At 40.4% G+C, this 12,511-nt stretch overlaps 1 protein-coding gene across 1 annotated transcript in view; it reads left to right on the top strand.

The window, feature by feature from the left end:
* Positions 1 to 325: 325 nt before the first annotated feature.
* Positions 326 to 12,511, top strand: part of LOC112548444 (polypeptide N-acetylgalactosaminyltransferase-like 6) — a 46,859-nt gene continuing 34,673 nt past the window's right edge. The window contains exons 1-2 of the mRNA XM_025194253.1: positions 326 to 499; positions 3,251 to 3,389. Coding sequence (XP_025050038.1) covers positions 478 to 499; positions 3,251 to 3,389 — 161 coding nt within the window. The 5' untranslated portion in view covers positions 326 to 477. The remainder of the gene's footprint in view (positions 500 to 3,250; positions 3,390 to 12,511) is intronic.

A 12,511-nucleotide genomic window follows, 5' to 3' on the forward strand; every position in this document is an offset into this window, starting at 1 on the left:
TGGTGAAAAATTCAAGCTCTTTTTTGTCTCCAAAAACATCAGTTATTTTAATCACAGCTGTTCTTTTAAAAATTGTTTGTTTGTAAGCAAAGACAGACAGTTTAGAATATAAAACCCATATTTGCTTTCATATTTTGAGACTTATACAAAATGGAATGCATCACTATTATAAACAAATGCCGTCAATGAAAAGTCAGACTTAGTCTCACCTGAACCAGTTTAGCTATATCTTCCTGTGTCCTTCAAGCTCCCAGGTGATCCTGATTGGCCGGTCATCAGGTAGAATGGCATCAGTTAGCAAAAGCTCAACTGAAGAGATATGAGACAGGAGAAAGTTTTTTTCTCCTGTGTTTGGTCCTGAAGGGAGAGGGTAATATGCCAGAAGGAATCTTGACATGTCCATGAAATAAGGATCTAGATAGTAGAAATGGTTACAGGAGAAAAGTCTGGAGAGTTATTATTCTATACGTGTGCAAGATGAAAGGGAGCCCAAGGATAGGTAAAAGATCTTTTAGTTTTGTTTACTTTGTAACTGTTATTTAAGTTCATCATCTGTGTCTTATCAAAGGTGCAGGGGGGTTCAGCTGTCTAGTAGTGCCTTCCTAGTGAGGAGGGAGAATTGCTCTAAATAGAAGGAGTGATAATGAATATGCTACATGGGAAAACAGAATAGAAGGTCTGCTGGGAGAGAGAGAGCAAGATTTTCAAACAAAACCAGGTTTTGTCTGAAGAGTAGGTCAGTGCACCACTCTTCAGGCTGCTTTGGCTTGGCATGCTGATGCCTGGGTAATTCAATACCCCTGGAAAAATTGGTAGGAGCAATTACTTTTTTTCGAGGGTCAAGTTACCTTTTATATCTACTCTGTGAAATTAAGCATTTGATGCTTATGCATGAATTAGCCTCTCTCATCAGCATGAATCAATATCCCTATTATAATTATATTGCTTTCTTTCTAAAAACAGTTATTGCTTGCAAGTGTTGGGAATGAGTATGAAGGGGAAAATTTTGAAGGAAACTGTTTGGTTCAGGAAAAAAATGGTTCTGATGCCTTGGGCTTGATTCAAAGCACAAGAAATGTAACAGAAAGAATCCTAGTGACTTAAACATGACTATCAAAGGATCTGTGATGGGCTTATAAAAAAACTGGTAACAGTCAGTGGTATTGTATAAAGCCCTGATTCTGTGAACACAGTTGTGTGGATAAACCTCAGTTTTTGTCTTAACTCTTAAGGAGTAGTTAAGGAAATGTTGCTTTGTGAAGAAATTCCTAGTCCAATTTAATTCAAGGCTAAAAATAAAACCTGTCTTAATGCATGTGCACTCACACATGCACAATATGTTTTGAGGTATTAATGGAATGTCTTACATGGTTTTTAAAGAAAATTGTTTTACTAATATGGCACGTGCAGTCTATACAGAGAAGTAGCACTAAGCTGAGTTTTTAAAGGCCTTATGTTAATATGAATTGTGGTATTTGGTACGAATGTATTTCTTTTATGTTATAGTGCGGCCAGGACTGTAAAACATGGTAATAATTTTTTAGGTGCTATTCCCTAAATAATGATTTCATACCTGGGAAGGGATCAAAACCTAAATGGTGAGAGAAGTAATCACTGAGAATTAGCATCTGACCTAGGTATTTTAATGGTTAATTAAATAGACCCTTGTGAGTATAGTTCAAGGCTCATCAGGGTCTGGAAGAACCTGGCTCATAAATTTACATAACTGAAAAGGTGTAAATAACCTCCTGGTCATAATTAGATCAGAAAAGACTGCTAGTCTGGTAAATAGATACATGCTTGTTGAGGCAGGAAGTTATAGGAATAATATGGACTCCCCAAGAATCCAACGGCCAGATAAGGATACTTAAACCTTGTCGTGGGAGCAAGTCTTTCATTTCCCTGGGCTAGGGACGGACTTTAGACCCTCAGCCAGTAGGCTAAGTATTCTGGCAGACTGGAGAAGTTGAAGGAAGAAAGTTCAGAGGCAGCAGTTGAGTTCTAACCTGCTTCCAACATTTCCCTTTGTTTGTATCTCTATATCTGAGTATATGATTACTGATTTCTTATGACTACTGTTGGGGGGGTGGGTGTGTGTGTGTGTGTGTGTGTGTCTGTGTGTGTGTGTGTGGCCAACTGCGCATGTGCCACCAAGAGGGTGTATGCCGATTGGCTACGAGGACCTGGAATGTTATGGACAGAGGGAGTGAGGATGGAGCTGCCATGCCACCCTCCACCCCCCTCCTCAAACAGCTGGTGGGAAAAGGGGAGGAAGGGAGGGGGTGAGGGAAGCGGGCAGGGGGGGTCCAGTGGCAGAGCCCCCCTGCCACTTCCATGCCCCCCCTTGCTGCTGCTGCCACCTGGCCCTGACAACAGCTGGCAGAGGAGGAGGTGGTGGGTAGAGGGAGAGGGGAGGCAGAGGGGGTGGTGTTGCCTGTCTCCAGGTGTCAGCAGCTGCCACTGGGTGCAAGCTCCCCTCCCCCTGTTCTTGGGCTCCAGCAGCAGGGGCTGGAGGCAGGGAGTGGGGGGTGGCACTCTGTCCCGGCCCCCACCATTATGAATGATGGGCAATTTGCTAATATATATATATATATATATATATATGAGTCCTATTCTTACAACTGACCATAAATAACTTAAAGCAGTAAATAAGTTCAGAGCAATTGATCATGGAGGCAGACCTGTTCTATAGAAGTCAAAGGCAGGGATCTACCATTTTAGAGCACAGGTCTGGGCAAAGGTTTGGATCTTCTAGCTGGCAAAATCTCTTCTGCAAGGAGCTGGGAAGACCTGGGTGAGGAAGGTAAAGCTGAGGTACCTTGAGCTAAGAATTCAGCCACTTGGAACATTTTAAATCTATTCTTGGTGGGCAAGCAGCAGATAGCAGAGTGGGGTTTGGAACTAAAGGACACCCACATAGGTGTGTGAACATCCCACAAGTTTGTCTCAAAGGTGCATCTGACCAAATCCAAGGCCACAGTGTGTCATGACTTGTGTGGCCTCTCCTGAATTCTGAACACCTTTGAACAGGAGGGTCACATATGTTGTTCCTTCCTTAGGGGAGGGAACAGCATTTTCTTCTTACTATCATAATGGCTTTAATTATAGTAAGAAATTCCTTAAAGGGGTCAAGATCCAATATTCTAGATCTAGTCCCTCCTTGCTATTCTGTTATAACACACTTGCACCTGTGTATGCTCTATGTTTTCAAATACTAGAGATTGGTAACTATGTATTAATTTTGTTTCAGGGAAAGGTGAGCATGGAAAGCCATACCCTCTCACAGAAGAAGACCATGATGATTCTGCTTATAGGGAGAATGGTTTCAACATATTTGTTAGCAACAACATAGCCCTGGAACGATCCCTGCCAGATATTCGTCATCCTAAGTATGTAAACTATATTTGATGGTCTGTTTCATTTAGTGTATTTATCCATTTTCTTGGTACAGTAAAATTTCTCTTATCTGGCATGGGTGTGGAATGGGGGGGCGCCAGGTACTAAAAAATGCTGGTTACCTGAGGCCAGTGGTTTTCAGCCAGACAGCCCCAGCCTCTGTCTGGCTGGCTGGCCAGAAATTCTGGTTAATAGAGTGTTCCAGTTACTCAAATGCCAGATAACAGGGATTCTACTGTAATTGCCTCTCAGCCTAATAGGCAAACTCAGTACAAAGTTATGATGCCAGGTGGTGAATGTGTTTTGTTTAGGTAGACCATATCTAGATTTGTGACGGCAGTACAGTGGTTGGCATGTTTGGGGCCTTGCTTATTTTTTTAGAACGTTTTGATTTTGTTTTCAAGGGACTTGGTCAGTATGTGTTTGTTGTGTGCTTTTTAGTATTAAAAGCAAACAAAAACCTTGAGGTTCAAAAAAATGAGCCATTAGTAAAATTGAACTAATACATCCTCAGTGATATCAGTGGCAACAGTAAATCCACAGATTTTTAACCTCTGAGAGCCTTAAAAGGAATTTAATACATTTTATGGCATTAGGCTAGATAATGTAACACTACTTGTATTAATTTTATTTGGGGAAAAAAAGCAAATGGTGCTCTCATGGCTGTATATTAATCTCCATGTGCCAGGATTGATCTGTATAGGATGTATGCAAAGAACAACTTAAATTGAATGCTGTTTAAATATTTTATCAAAAAGTGTTTGCCTTGTGGCTGGCCAAATTATCCCCCACAGGTTGTCTGAAATTATCTACAGTAGTTTGCATTGGCCAAGAATATTTCCAGTAAAATAGAGTTTTAATGCATAATTGCTCAGCATCAAAATTATGTTAAACAGTATTGTTGGCATGATAAATATAGCAAACTACAGTAAAATATTTGTTATCTACATTTAAGCAACTGGAAATTCTATTAACCAGAATTTCTGGCCAGTCAGTCAGACATGGGGGAGGGGGCATGAGTGACTGGTGCCTCCTGAATCTGGGAGGGGACCTGCAGAAGCCACCAATGGTGGCAGCCCTGTTGGGGGGCTCCAGCTCTACTGACAGCATCAGTGTTGGCTGTCAGGGGTGTCCCAGCTGCCTGTGGAGGGTTCGGGATTGAGAGTATGATTGGGGTAGAAAGGTAAGAAAGGTTTATTGACTTAACAAAAACACAACCATGTATAGTAACAAGACAAACAATGACAGGCAAGAATAATTCACGTCAGCAACTTGTTGGCAGTCCCCTCTGATGCCTGATGTACAACAAGTTTCTCTTTTTTCACAAAGCTCAGCGAAGTCAGGCATCCCTGATCAGTGCTGTCCGAGAGGTACAGGGAAGGACCCTGGTATTCAGTTCTTGGGCTCCTTGAGATCCACAGGCTTGCTCATCCAGGTCAATGGCTAACTAACCTTTTCACAGAGCTGTATCTTCCTTCAGAATAATTTCTGGATGTTTTAGCCCATTTTTAGCTTCTGAATGGTACTGATAACTTACAGCCACTCAGGTTCTTTTTACTTTAAATGCCCTTAGACTGACCAATAGCAGTACAAGTCTTGCATTCCTTTTGATATAGTTAATTTTAACTATCCCACAGGGCCTTACTACTTCAAGGCTTTGCTAAATTTACTAGGCCTTACTTTATACAAGGCCTTACTACATCTTAAACTTTAATTAGGCTTTTAGCAACAACATATAGCTTAATATTTAAACAAATACAGAAAAACACTTGGTCTAATCTTCATAGAGCCTTCAGCAAGCACCTTTACCACACAGACATAATTTTCAGCTGTCACATGGTGGGGGCACATGCACCCCCTACCAGTTGCCTGTGTGGGGGAAGGGAGGACGATTGCATGTGGTGACTGCACTCCACATTATCTGAGAACCTCTGCCAGGTTATTTCAGATAACTGGAATTTTTACATAACTGGCAACCCCCTTATCCTGGGGATACTGGATAACAAAGATTTTACTGTACTTTTCCGCAACAGCATATTTTAACTTGTCTTGGTATGCAAATTTGCCAGTATATATGCTGGTAACTTGTGTTTTCTACCCATTGCTAGCTACATGGGCCATGACATCTCTCAGGATCTCCAAGAAGCAAGGAATTGTCAGAAATGACTTATTAGAAACAAGTGGACCTATAGTGACTGCACTTTCTAGTAACTTTCACCCTGACGTTCTCATTTGCAACAAGAAATGCAAAAATCTAGAACTCTTGGTTCCAAAATGATACCTTAAATTAGACCAACTGAGAAATTGCAAAAAGAAAATCTTTTTCTGCAAGCTTTCAGGCTCAGGGCAAGTTCAAGATGGTAAAAAGTCCCCATATGTAGGAAATAAAATTCATTTTTGCACAGAGGAAGCAGAAGCTGGAAAACTGTCCCTCTGGGTCTATGAGAGTCTGTTTGTGAGCTTGCTCAATTTCTCAGTTGGACTAATGAAAGGAATCATTTTGGAACCAAGAGTTCTAGATTTTTGCATTTCTTTTTGTCTCAGACCAGCATAGCTACCACATACATCATTTGCAACACACATTCTTTAGGTGCCTATATTATCCTTGTGTTCTGATTTGAATATTGTAGGAATCTGGTTTATTGTAGCTTGGTATGATTTATGGGATGTAATAACATCTATTTGACTCAATTTGAAAAAGCATTCTGTTTGCTTGATTTGGGTTGCATAATATTTTATTAACACATACATCATCCTTGGGAAAACTTGTGCTTCATATTCTCTAAAAGTGACAAAGGTTTTCTAGTGGTAGTACTGGTGTAGTAAGGCACAGCTGAGTCAGGGTGAGAGAATTAGGCCCTTTAGCTCTAATGGCTACCACTCTTCACTATAGGCTTGATTTCCTGTTTGCTATTGTATGTGATGATTTTTTTTTTTTCCATTGTTTTCAGTGTAACTTGGAGCAGGCCCTAAATGTTTTGTTTACCGTTTGCGTCCTAGATGGTAACTCAACTAGGTTAGTCAGTTCTAACCTATTTGTTTTACAACTCTGTACCATTTATATTTCACCTACATGAAATTACATGTATTATATACAGTATAGAAGATCATAATATAAGCAGTCTTGAGTGGGTTGTGTGCTAATTTTTAAGAATTTTAAAAATTTCATTTAAATCTTAAGAATATATATATGTCCCCTTGAAAAGAATGTTAATTTATTGGAAGAGAATTTTGTATAAATATGCTTGTTTTCTAATAATAGGCTTTCATTTTTGCAAAATACAACTGCATTTCTTGGAAGAATTTGGGTAAATTTAAGCTCAACTTACAGTACATTAGCCTGTGACAGGCTAGGTGGTAGTGATTTAGCCCAGGGGTTTTGAAAGGGTAAAAGATGATTGGAGGGCTTGGATTCCCTTTCCTCTCCAATCGGGCCCCAGAGACTCGCCCTCCATGTCCCCTGATTGGCCCTTTGGGTCACCTGGAGGGGGTTAAAAGGGGCAGCATAGCTGACTCTGAGGAGACCAGCGAGGGACCACAAGGAAGGAGTTTCAAAGCTGAGCCAGCAGGGCAGGAGCAGTTGCCCCAGAAGAACCTGAAGGAGTGGGACCTGCAGGCAGCAGTTGGACCCTCAGCAGCGCGGCGTGCAGCCGGCAGGAGAGGCTCCCTGCTGGGCTCCAGGATCACCTATGAGAGGCTGCGGCAAGCAGGAGAGGCTCCCCAGATCCAGCAAGGATCTGAACAGTGATCTGAGAGGTTCTGCCCAGTTTCCAGCTTCTGCAGCAAGAGGCCAGGCAGCTGTATGTGAGGCAGGGGCAACTGGAAAGTCAAGACCCCTAGCAGCTCAGAGTGGTAGTAACACTGGTGTCTGTGTGGTAGCGGTTCTGCCTACTGCATCGGAGATCTGAGTTCAAGTCCTAGCTAGGATAAATTGGGGTGAGTGAAGCAACACAGAGAAGTTCTTGTTGCAGTGGAAAGGGGTCATTGTGTTTTTCCTCTTTTCTCTCCCTCCAGGTACCTATGTCCTATATGTCTTGTTATTTGACGTTTTGTATTTTGTGCCTTTTATATTTTGCTAACCAGTATTGTTTGTTCTGCTGTTTGTGTTTTATATTTTGTTAACCCTGTATTTTGTCAACTGGATGAATATGTCTGTCTAACCTTTATTGAATTCTGCCCCCCTGGGGTGTTGTAGTGTCCCCTATACCCCCTGGCTTATACCTGTTATGTTCCCACCACTGTTCTCTCATTAAAAGGTATATGGTTAAGTTCCTATTGGTGATCTGGCTCTGCTCTATAGGGGGAGGAGGGTCTCTACACTTTCCACAGTGCTTGTACACCTGCTCTGATCCCTTCAATTGGAGAGGGGGTACATCTTGGAGTACCGGGATTACAAGCCTATGGTTATGCCAAGTCAGGCACAGTTTTATTGGTAGAATAGATCCTGTATGGTGAATATGGGAAAAGATCAATTAGGTGTCTTGTTTATATAGGGAAATGTTTATTGTATAATCATATTTAGAAAGGTATAATGCTGTAACTCCTTGTGTGGAGAGTCCTACTAGGAAGGGGAAAGTGCCTCAGTTCAGTGTATATTGGGTCTTGGTTCTTTGACCGAGGCTGCAAAAGGTATACAGCATTTTTGTTTAATAGCTTTCAGTTTTAAAGGTGAAATTATAAGTACTCAACATATTAACAGTTCAGTAAACAGAGCCAGAGACCCAGATTGTATATTGGAGTCTTGTTCTGTCAGTGGTGCAGTCATTTGAATGAGTCTTTTGATGTTTCTGAAAACTTCATTAGAATGTGTCCTCTAATTCCTATTGGTTAGACTAATAATTCAGTGGAACCTATGTAGCAGAGTACTATTATTATTATACTTGGCAGCACCAGTCAAAGACAAGGACTGTACTCTGCTACATATTATGTAATTGCAAAATAAGACAGCAGTCCCTACCCCAGTATCTTGTGCTTTTTGTGAAAGATGAGTAAATGCTCAGACATGATACTACAAGAAAGGTGTAAACCAACTCATGAAAGTACAGAAAAAACAACAAAAACTATCACAGGTCTGGAAAACATAACCTTTGAAGAAAGACAAAGATTTGGATGTGTTTATACTGTAAAGAAGATTCAGGAGAGACTCAAGTTTTCAAATATATAAACAGTTCCTACAGTGATGAAGGTAATACACTGGTCTCTCTGTTCCCTGGGGATAAGACACTAAGTAATGGCTTACATGAAAACAAAGGGTATTTTAGGTTGGATGCTTGAAAACTTTCTAGTTGTAAGGAAAGATGTGCAAATATAGGTTACTTACAAAGTTTTGTGGTTAAGGTGTTTAAGAACAGGTTCAACAAATTTGTCAGGAATGATTCAAGGCAGGATCAACTGTTTAATTAACTAGATCAGTAGTGCCAAACCTTTTCACCTCAGAGGCCAAATGAGCAGTGTCAGGTTAGTCTATGGACCCAATCAGGCATGCAGTTGTGGTCTGGAGCAGGCCTGACCAAGCCATGCGGGACCCAGACCTGATCCAGCCACATGGGGCCTGGAAATTTGATGATGGAGCAGTTGCAGTGTTAATTGCTATCGCTCCCCAACCATCAAATTTTGGACCTGTGAGGAGCAATGTGGACCAGGTGACATGACTCCAATGGCCAGATCTGGGGAAAGGGACTTTTTGAGGTCCTTTAGAGGCCTATTTTCTATGATTTCGCTTAAAAAGAAGGGGGAGGGAGTGAGCATTGGCTACAAGTGAGAGGAAGGGAGGGGCAGTATAAGAGAACAGTGAGATGGTATTGGTCAACATGACGAGTGATTTCAGGTGACAAAACTTTTGCTGACAACTTTTGTAGGCAAGGGAGAGTGTCAAGACTTGGAAGATGGCAATGAAGCTTATTAAGGCATCCAAATTCCTCAAACATGAACTACTTATCTGAAGTTTGGATCTTCTTTCCTATAATTGGGCTAGAACTGAACTTCCAAACCAATCTTGCTTCCCTTTCAGTATACTCGGTATCATTATATTTTCAGAGTTCAGTGTGGGGTCAATGTGTAATAAAGATCAATCAAGATAGAAAGGACCATAGTAAAAGAACCTAGATCAAATACAATAACATTGTATTCACTTTCATGGTTTCAGCAGAGTGTCTGCAAAAAGTACGCAGAACAGTAATTTGTCATTTAGTTCACTACCCATGAACACTATACTTAAGGTTAAGAAGCACTTATTGTAGCCTCTTTCACTGCTTCCCCCTAAATCCTGTTTCGGCTAATAATGGCTGTTCTTGTCCTTACTTAAATGTAACTTATCTTCCTTGATTTTAAAGTCTAAGGTAAATGGCTTGACCATTTCTGAAGCATGAAAAACCACAAATAATAAACTAGTCCACTCTTTCTAATCAAATGTATTATTTTCTTTCTCTGAGTCTTGTAAAACTGGGATAAGTCTAAAACAATTTAGCTCAAATTTTCAAAATAGCATTTTTCCTGAAGGAAAAAACTGGATAAGCTTATAGCAAGATGGTTGAGTATTTCTTAAGTTATAAAGATTTAAAAGTCTGTGCATCCAGAAACAAATAGATATTTTTCTGGGAATCTTTGACTTTAAACCATTTATAACTTCCATGTTCTCTCCTCCTGGATGACTGTAATGTACCCAGTGTCAGGGTATAAACACATTTCAGAAAATTGAATGCAGATCGCTCTCTAAAGGCACTAAAATGTTTAAGTGTTTTAACAACCTCAGGGGAAATACAGCAGTTAAATCAGTTGTACAATGGAAGGTTAACAGCTTCTTTTATATGTTTCTATTCCATGCTACAAGTCTTCCATGTTTTCTGTTTCCCTTATAATTCCTGTTGGATAGCTTGTTGTTAGGGTTTGTCCCTTTATTTTTTCTACTCTTTCTGCATAGCCTCTTTTATCTATAATCTCTACCACATAATCTATGACTTGTAGAGGCTCTGTTCCAAATTTGAACCTTCAAATTGCTCTCTGTCTCACTGAACTATATCTTCCTCTTAGGCTAAAGCGATCTCCTTCTCAGTCATTGAATAAAAACACGTTAACCTTGCTTTTCATTAGTTTTTTTTTTTTTTTTTTTTTTTTTTACTTTTAACAGAGAAAACTGAAATAAAAAAGAAACTGTTCTGTAACGGCACAAAGCTATTTTAGAGGTTTACCTTTATGTTTGAGAAATATATATTTTGGGAACTATATGGTTCCCAACATTATATATAAATTTTTTTTCTGCAGTAACATTAGCTTGACCATGTGCATTTAGTTTTCTACCCTTGTTTTCAGTGTTGTATGTGATTAAATAGAAAGTGTTATATGTTTATCACTTAAGTGTTGTTTGCAGACCTGAAGGGGAATGATTAATAAGACTGCTCATAGATTTTGAAAAAGATACTAAGTTCCATTCAGAAGTGATTTGAACACTTGGGGCACTTTTACACATGCTCCTGGGGGCAGTGTGGCCCTTTTTAATTAGAGCGACTCTGAGAGCCGCTCTAATTAAATGCCACCACATGTCATGTATTAGCATTTCCATGCTTAAAAATGGCAGCATGGGTGCTTGAACTAAAAGTCATTTGAGCTTTAGTTCAAGCACCCCCCGCACCATTTTTAAGCTCATAGATGCTGATACACGAGACGCAGGAGGTTGCTGGAGTGCAGTAATTGCCACACTTCAACAGACTTGATTAATCTTCTATTTTTCTATCCAATAAGCTGCTTATTGGATAGAGAAAAGGAAGCAATATATGAGATGACCCTCTGAGAACCCAGCCATATGCATTAATAAAGTTAAATGTGCAAGGGTTTGCATAATTAGACCACTTCTGTGTAATTGTGACTTATGCATTTTCTCCAATTTAGAGGAAAATGAAATCTCTACAGCGAAAATTTTGAGACTATTGAGATGAGTGTATAAAGGAGAATGTAGGCTAAGTAAAAGTGGTTTATTTTATTTATTTATTTATTTTTTTAATCTTCATCTCTTAAATTCAGTGAAACTTATCAGGGCTTGGCACTTTAAGAATTGCCATGGGAAATTTGTATATACACATTAAGGTTAATAAATAACGATAAAGATTAGTAATAAAAGTAATGAGTCTCAGAACCAAATTGGTTGGCTTATTGATGACATAGATGCTAATAGCTTAATGTAGCTCTAAGTCCCCCTCTGTGTGTTATATTTGTAATCCCTGGTGCGCAGTGCTAACCGTGGCCGTGTCTGATTGGTTGGGACCTGGGGTGCCAGGTAGCTTTACCCCCTGCTCAGCTCACCTAAGAGTAGCCAAGAGCTTCCTGAGAGGAGAGGCTCCCTTTACAATGGAAAGACCTTGCAGACTCGGAAATAACTAATTACAGAATTTAATTATATACTGGAAATAACTGCTATATGCAAGTCAAACTATTGATATTATTCAATGTTCAAAGTCTCTATTTACAATGAACAGGGATGAGTACATACAAAATAACAGTTGATAACTATTTATACTTGGGGAATGATCAAATTAATTAATACAAAGCTAATAACTTATTCACTAGGTTAAATGTTCATTGTACTAAATTCCTAATTAATTATTTGCAACTAATAGCCAGTCACCCTGACTTGTACCCAAGAATAGAGGGAGGGGCAGTCCCTCACTCCTCTCATAACATGCTTGTGGGCTCCAGCTGCCTCAGACTATCCCACACAGGCCCAGGCATCTCGCAGTCTGCAGGGGCTATTTCTACTCCAGACCCCTGCAAAACACAAATTCTTTCCCACACACCTCCGTGAACTCTTCCCTGCTTGTGCACGGCCTCTCCAAGCCCAAAGAGCAACTACATAGTTAAGTCCACAGAGGGAAAGCAAACTGCTGCTGCAAACAAGGCAGTACCTCTGGGCTGGCTTCCCGCTTTAAGCACTCTGCCACACTGAGGCTTCCCCTCAGGTTGTGCTTTCCTGGGTCTTAGCCCACTCAGGTGTCCTGAGACCTTTCCCTAGCTAATGACTCTTTACACCTAGCTCCATCCAGTCTCACCACAATCCTCTCTCTGACCACTCACATGGGGTGGGGGCTTAATCACACACTTACTGACCCCCCCCCCCCCCACACCC

The sequence above is a fragment of the Alligator sinensis genome, unplaced genomic scaffold (genome assembly GCF_000455745.1).
Source record: "Alligator sinensis unplaced genomic scaffold, ASM45574v1 scaffold1471_1, whole genome shotgun sequence".
NCBI lineage: Eukaryota > Metazoa > Chordata > Crocodylia > Alligatoridae > Alligator > Alligator sinensis.